An 8,531-nucleotide genomic window follows, 5' to 3' on the forward strand; every position below is an offset into this window, starting at 1 on the left:
ATGTTTATCTTATATAAATTGACTTTGTTATGTAACTATTGTCAACAACTCTTAGTTATGTAATTCTTTATTTAAAAACTACTCAATCCTTTCCAGTGTTTTTTCTCTCTGAAGAAATTATCTCTGAATCTATTAAGCCATGGGTTAACATAATATCATAAAATTTATCATCTAGGATTTCAGTACAGCTATTGTGGAGCTGGTTGTGTTAGGCTCCAATTTAAACTGTGAGGTACTCAATATCAGAAGACATCGACAATGCTCAATGTGACTGGACAGGATGAGTCTTAGGGTGTAGGATAAGTCTTCAAAGGATGGAAACTTCACTCTACAAGGTATTAGTCTGCAGTTATGAATTCCTTGCAGGTAGGTTACTTCATTTTACAGAGTACTAGTCTGCAGGCACTAAGGAGAATGTAAGTCCTGACTGGATATGTGTGTGTGTGGACCTGTCGATTTGTGTGTTTTAACATAGTTATTCATTAAATTATTTTATTTTCAAGTGTTTCTTGTAACCGGCTTTTTATTATATTTTCTTTATATTTTGAATCTATGTATTAGTTTTGTTTTGGGAAAATGTATTTATTTGTTTGTTTTTTGGTAAACTGATCTACTGCTGTGACTATTATTAATAGTCTGATCTCACATTGCCGTCTAATAGTGATTTTGTTTAGCGGGTCACTAGAGAGGATCTGGAAGAGTGAATTAGGGAGAGCGGATTTGTCGATCAGGTGAAATAAAAATTATGAAATGGTGAAATTGAAGGAACAGAAATGGGAAAGAAAAAAGGAATGAATTGAAATATTTGTATTTGGTGTATAGACTGGAATTGATTGTAAAAGGAAAATGTGGGGAAAAAAAAGTTTTCTTTCTATTTTATTATACCATGTAATTATATGTAAGTTATATACGTCTGATCACGGATTGATTAGTATGCTGTGTAATGTAGCAACCTGATGTATTTGGGCAGCATGAATGAATAAAGCATTTGTATCTCTCTCTAATCTATAAATAATTATCTAACATAGTAAGATAGTAAATATTAATTTTAATATACAGTGTAACCTGGATAACTGGGATCTCATGGGACATAGGATTTTTGATCACTTTAAATTTTTTTCATTTACATAGTTTGCCAAATAGATTTACATAGTTTACCAATTTAAACTGACAATTATCTTATTTAAAGAGGATCCCTCTAAGAGTAGTTAAAATGTACCGATTCCATTTAATGAGGAGGAAATGTTAAAAAAAAAGAGACTATGTTATGGTTTTATATGTATGGCTTAAGGCTAAGGAAAATTAGGAAAATAAAGTTATATCGGTTGGTACATAAGTTACAGTAGCACTCGAATACAAATTGATATAACATGTTTCATTATGGCATACATAGACTTCTCAAAATATTTATGTAAGGTTTCTAACGCTTTTACACTCTAAAGGATCTCATCACCTTCTATTTCCAAAGAGAACGAAGAACACGCAGAAACTATGTCATTGTCGATGAGCTCTTCTCATAATTTTTTCTTCATACGCACAAAATCTTCAAAAGTCATTTTCGATGCTACTGCATATGGTTCGATTCAAAATAATTGGATCCCATTCAGCGAGTGTTGAACAGTTTCTCTTTCTCCTCTTGTAAGCTCTCAGGAGAGATATTTCTGCCATTTTGAATCTAGCTTTTTTAAGCAATTACCAATGGTGGGTTTACTCTAAGAAAACCATAGATAGTACTGAAAAACAAAGCCTGTGCAAAAGAAATTCAAATGTCAGTAAGCAAAATAGTCACAATCACTCTAAACCTGATAAATTGTCTTATACAGGTTTTTAAGCCTCAAAGTCCCAATCATAAAGATACACCTCAAAAAATTCAAATCTCAATAACTAAAGTTTAAAGTTTTCTGTAACAGGTATTTCAATGCAAAACTGTCAGGAACCTCGTAATTATGAGTAGTAGAGGTTCCTCACATACCCAGAGCCCACTTAATCAAGTTATACTGTGTTCTATTTTTTTTCGGAAATTCTATTTTACCTAAAATATGTTAAAAATATAATATAATGTTAGAAGGATCACGTGGACAGATGTTATAGTCAACACGGCTTTTAATAGAATATAAAAATAAGAACTCCTTTTTTTATTTGATAAGATGTGTGACTAACAACGCAAAGCTGTGATATATTCAGACAAGGTGTTAAAATTACTTGATAACTAACCTCTTGCAATAAAAACCACCATAATTTTTGGCATTTAAATAAAAAACGGGCAATGTTGACCACAGTGGGTAAGTAGATCAATACCTCACAAAATAGAACATTATTTCAAATACAGAATTTATTAAAAAGAATTATTGACAATATTTCATCAATTTAAAAGAAATAATATCAGTATCAGGATATCAGGAAAATATCAGTATTTTCGTACTTTTTCTACAATCAGCAAAGACTTCAGCACACCAAAACAGAGTGTTCTTTGTTCCTTTAAAAATAAAAACAAGTAAATGAAGATAGCATCTCATAGCTTTCTGAGTGTTTAGTCCTGTTTGCAAAGTACAACTACATACCCAGTAACTGGATCGTAACAATGCAGGCCACGACATTCGTATTGGATTGGGCAGCACCATCCAGGTCCAGGTCCTGGGCAATACTTCAATCCTGGTGGGGGAGGTTTTATATTCTCTGTAAATTTTGAAAAACAAAATAATAATAATCTGCATTATGGAAAAACAGTTATAATCTTAAACAAAATATCTCTACCACCAAAATGGAGGTTATTGAGTTCAGTAAATTCTAAAGCCGGTTCCACACATTTGCCACTTGCCGCAATCCAAAATATCTACAAATACTTGGTAAAAAAAGAATGTAATAAACGACGGTATGCAGAGGTTTGAGTGTTCCAGAGAGTAAATTACCTTGATTATACCTATTTCCATAATGAAAAGGAATAAAATAAGAATAGGCGAAACGAAAGGAGACTTAAATGTCAACAAAGTCGGAAGTAGATGATAGAAAGAGCATTACATGACCTTTAAAATCAACTTCCCTTTATATGATAAGAGGAAGTATTTGTTAAAGTGTGAACTAAAAATTAATTTTTTATCTTATTCAAGTTGATCTGTGGCAAACTGTGAATATATCGATTGTAGTTGACTAGCCACATGTTCTTTGTTTGGCTACCAGCAGTAGTTGAGAAGCCTGTGTTGTGACCACTTCCAAGTTGTGTTCTTTGTTCTCACTACAGTAAGAACGTTTTATGTTATATAGCCGTAACAAATAAGACAGTAAAAACATTTTATTTGTGTCCAACGGCGTTCAACAGTATTGTGATCAAACAAAATTTCGACTTCGAGTTTTGGACAGAAATACTCCTTTAGAGGTCCCATGAGTGCAAATAACCAGATCTCGTTAAACAGTCTGTGAACCGCCTAGTTCAAAAACGAAAACGAAACTGAAATGACATATTTAAAGCAGGTATATGCCCAGGATGTTACAGCAACTTTTTAAACCAAACTGACTGGCCAGAAGTGTCACTTCAATTGAAATGGTGGTGAAAATACAATTCTAAAACAAGAATCAAAGTGTTATATATTAATTAAAACATATATTAATACTTAGTGCTGAATAATGTTAAAGATATCCCCTACCTTAATAAATTGTGTATTCAACTAATTTTGTTCTTCTAATAATGGTAAATTTATTAATAAAGAGCACAGGGGCTTGCAGGTTTGTTCTTTACCGCAAAGTTTACAGGAAAAACAAGAGTAAATATAATCAGATTTTAAAATGAAAAAACATTTCATAACATTAAAAATTTATTAATTCTGGCATAATTTAGATACACCAGCGCTGTCCACTAATGGAGTAAATTGAAATTGTTAATTTAGAAATAGTGCTCCGTAACCATATTTATCCTTACCCATTGAAGGGCCCGGGTACTCCCTTAGGGGAAGGGTAGCTTCATTGAAGTTATTTTATTTTATTTTTTTAAAATAATTTATTAGCAAGTAAATTTGCTGTAGGTGAGATAGTGACATGATACAAAAATGTTGAGAATCTACCCATTGATAGAACTCCAATAACATTTCTAGAAGAGAAGATCCCGAGGCCATCTTCTTTTCAGACACCTAGGAGGATTATTAGGTAATGAAGGAGAAGGCAGGTTAGAAACAAGTGGATTTGGGTGGTTTGGAAGTTATCCATGGAAGGAATGGTATCTGGTTTTGGGCAAATCGGCAACCTGAAGTTATTAAAATTATGAACAAAAAATTTTATTTTTCTGTTGCTATAAAAATTTGAATTTTAAGGTTTCTCGAGTGGGGATAACGCATATTGATATATCAAGTTTAATGAAAATCATTAGAGAAGTGTAGGAGTAAATAAAAAAATACATTATGAAGAGAGGCACTTTTGATCGATTTTATCGAAACTTTTGCTGCAACACCCCAGGTTTATACATACCCACCTTAGATATGTCATTTCAGTTTCGTGCGAATAATCGTTTTTGAGCTTGACTTTACACACATACCATTTTGCGAAACTTGGTTAGTTGGAAACCAAAACGTATATTTCTGTCAAAAACTCGAATTTGAAATTTTGCACGATCACAATGTTTTCCCTTGCTTTGTATTCCGTACATAGGTAACTGAGGGTAATAATATATAAATAACATTATAAAACTTACCTCGCAAGAACATAAATAAAAATTTATACATATAAATGATCGATTGTATTATTTCAAATTAAAACCTATTTATTTGGCGACGTTTCACCCCACTTTGTAGAGCTTCATCAGGACTGTCCCAGTTGAGAGATTTAGAAATAGTCAACTGTTGTGTTTAGTTAACTATTTTTTGTTTTTAATTGGACCGCAACCATCTTTCTTCATTTTTCATAATAAATATTAGCTCAGTATATAAATTATCCAAAAGAATAAGTCATAATACTGCTACACAGTTACCAAACTATTGCATGCGCCATTGAATGGATAGATTATTTGGATTGGCTGGTATAAGTTGGCCTAAATTTGTGGTCTGATCAAAGGGCGTTTAGGCAATCGCATGTGCCACACACAGGTTTTCAATTTTAATATCAGTTTAATGTTCAATCAGTATTCTTTTAGAAGTGTCAACAGATAAATATTTGTGCACTCGGTGTTTTAATTAGTTTAAAATTTTCTTTAACTTTCTGAATCAATAATTAACTATGGTTTTTGAGTGTATATTTTTACTTTCACTTATCCATATGCAGTAAGAGAAAGTAATGCGATCGTGCAAAATTTCGAATTCGCATTTTCGATGGAAATACACGCTTTGAGATCCCTTGAGCCCAAATAACCAAGTCTCGCATAATAGTCTCTGCGTGTGCGCGTGTCCGTGTGCATTTGCGTCTGTTTGTCTGTTTCTGGTTAATCTAGCTCAAAAACGAAAAGTTGTATGAAACTGAAATATCATATTTAAGTCGGGAGTATACCAGTGACTAGACTGAAACTTTTTCGATGAAATAGACTGTTCGCTAGTGTAACTTTTATAAAATTAATTTTTCACCTTTTTCCATTTTCTGGAAAACAGGTCTAATAATTTTAATTAAAATCAGTACGTTGATGTAAAATTAAGTGTTATTTAATATCTGATAGGTCTTATCTTTATCGAAATTGTATGACAGGGTTTAAATACGGAATATTAAAAAAATCTTTCTCTAAAGTACCTTTATTTTTCTTTGTCAGAAATAATTGACCATTTCACATTTTAGCTAGTAACATAAAATGAATAAATATGAACTATAAAAGGATTAGTTAATTTACTTAAAGAGATATGAGGGAAAATATTTTTTTAAGGTTGAAATTTCCGGAAATAAGGTTAGTAAAATAGACTTATCATATATAGTTAGAAAGTATTTTTTATCAGGTGTTATTTCCGTTTTATTGGGTGTGATTTGTTAGTAAAGGTAGGGGCGAGGGTTAGGAACAATGGAGCATTAGAACAGGTGGAAAAACGTTTAGCTGCCAAAAACTTTTCAGTGACGATAGTGCAAGTAGCAGCCGTAAATCAAGCGGAAGACCGGAGACATGCTATTTCGTGGGAATATGAAAATGCATCCATCACATTTCAACGCCTTATGGATGAATTCTTACATGAGTCCATGTGTCACATTTATATGAATGACCTGTTAGTGTTTAGTAAATCGTAGACCGAACATGTACGTCATCTGGAAAGCGTGTTTCAAAGAATATGGCATTTTGAATTAAAATTGTCCAGAGATCACTACTACGTCAAAAGCAGATAATTGTTTTAGCACATAAGAGTACAATCTCAAAGGAAGGAGTTAAACCGGACGTTCATAAAATATAAGGAATACCAAGGATGGTGGTACCGCGAGATGTGAACGGAGTCGGAAGACTGTTAGGTACTCTGAATTATTACCGACGTTTCATGCCGGAGATGGCGGAGTATCTCGTATCCCTTAATAACTTATTAAAGAATGGGAGGAAAATCATTGTGACACATGTAATGAAGGACTATATTCAGTTGTCAGCTTAGAGCAGTTGCAAAGAGAACTTGTGCTCGCGTTCCCCAATTTTCACAATTACATATTTGTATACAAGATATTTACAATTACGACGGACGCAAGTGAATACTCGCTCGGGGGCAGAATTATCTCAGGAGGGCGATGCGGGCGAGCGGCCCGTGGCTTATATGAAAAAACGTATCACATACACAGAGAACTATTGGGAATAGTGTGGTGATGTAGATAATTTTAGACCTTACATTTTCGGAAGGCGGGTTCGCATTTATACCGACTACAGACACCTGCAATGAGTCGGGTTACAAGGTGGAAAGAATAATTGAGCCAGTACAATCTGGACATTATATACTAGGAGAGGAGAATGTAGTCACCGACTGGTTGTCGCAGGGTATAATGGTGAACGCGATAGAAGAAACAGAGAAACATTCCGGGCTTATGCGGCAGTTTCTACGAGAAGGGACACCTGAAGAGGAGGGAGAAGAAGATATAATGGAAGATACAGACAAAGAAGATTGTTGGGGGATTGAACCCGATGGATGAAAGACAAATTGAGAAGGCGAAAATTGAAGAGATTGTCAATGGCAAGCGGAGAGAAATTATATGGAAAAACAGGGCATCCGGCCTGGTAAAGGTTAAATATCTATATAATAAAAAAGGTTAAATATATAATTAAGGACGGGAAGAGTGAAATTACAATCATCTGGTCACAACCGGGAGCTAGAAACAAACAATCTGTGCAATCCTCCAAGATACGTCAAAGCCCGGGAAGAATCACGATCTTACATCTTACATCTTACATAAAAGATTATGGTAATCGGAGCGAATCAGAGTAGACAGGTTCTTTGTCCGATGTAAACTCGAAAATCAAGGAAACAATAAACTCCCACCGCTGATACACTCTGAATGATCTACAGGTAGACTCTTTCACTTGGAGAGAATACAGGTGGATAACTGCATAGATCTGTTCAGCATTGCCGCAATGGCATATCAAGTTCAGTACAGATCAGCAGAGTCTGTACTGGAAGCACTTAGGACATGGTTCAGTTTTATGGTGTTCCAGATCGCATTGCATCATATGGAGGAAGGGAAATCCATAATGCTAGCATTTGGTCGAAGATGAAATCACTAAACGTGGTATGGCACCTCAACACACGTGGATATCCCAAGAGCAGGAGAGGCATAGAGTGGTTCCAAAGTACACTCAGTAGGTATAGCAGAAAGAGAAGGGCTTGGAGTCGAACGTTGCAATGTCTAAAGCAATTGTGGCTTATAACCACTCTATCCACTTGGATTTTCCCGTTCGAAATTCTTTTCGGACACCGTGCGCAACTACAGGGTCACTACTGTGAGCGAATAGGACATAATTAATAATGGAATAGAGCTGAGAAAATTGTGAGACAGGGTACGCAATAGGATAATAACTGAGAAACGTAAAAGAGTGGCTCGGCAAAATTTACGCGCCTGCGACATCGTGAGAGCGGTAAAAATTGGGACTATAGTGTATGATAAGCTAAGCTCTAATCGGGGTAAGAAGTTACGGTGTTATGAAGGGTCATTTAGGGTGATAGTAATTCTAGTGCACAATGTTGTTACCATTGAAAGTCTGCAGAAGCCATAGAAAGGGAGAACCGTTCACATTAAACAATTAAAGCACCCAGTGTCAGAACCGTGAGCTAGTGTCCTCAGCTAAGCATTCAGTGATCCTGTGTATAAGGATATAAAAATATACAGTTTATTATGTGTATATTACTGTATATTTTTTTTATTCTTCGGTGTAAGTTAGTTTTAGGACCATTTTTTTATTTTCTTCGTGTTCAATGTAAAATGTAGTGTTTTATTAAATCTTATCTACCCATTTTCTGTAACTTCTATTATTATTATGTAATTTTCTTTTTTTCTGTAAGTTACTATTAGGACCACTATTTATTTTATATGTGTCATTGTAAAGTGTTCTTTATTCTGAACAGGTGGAGTTTTTTTTTATAAATGTTTTATGTTCTTATTTGTTTTTT

The 8,531-nt window shown here is 34.3% G+C and overlaps 1 protein-coding gene across 1 annotated transcript in view; it reads right to left on the reverse strand.

Annotated features, from left to right (window-relative positions):
* Positions 1-2,307: 2,307 nt before the first annotated feature.
* LOC106690301 (uncharacterized) overlaps positions 2,308-8,531 on the reverse strand; it is a 22,506-nt gene continuing 16,282 nt past the window's right edge. The window contains exons 4-5 of the mRNA XM_014435700.2: positions 2,562-2,676; positions 2,308-2,476 (exon numbers count right to left, since the gene is read on the reverse strand). Coding sequence (XP_014291186.1) covers positions 2,446-2,476; positions 2,562-2,676 — 146 coding nt within the window. The 3' untranslated portion in view covers positions 2,308-2,445. The remainder of the gene's footprint in view (positions 2,477-2,561; positions 2,677-8,531) is intronic.

Source organism: Halyomorpha halys, unplaced genomic scaffold (assembly GCF_000696795.3).
Source record: "Halyomorpha halys isolate HHAL.00 unplaced genomic scaffold, Hhal_1.1 Scaffold50.1, whole genome shotgun sequence".
Taxonomy (NCBI): domain Eukaryota; kingdom Metazoa; phylum Arthropoda; class Insecta; order Hemiptera; family Pentatomidae; genus Halyomorpha; species Halyomorpha halys.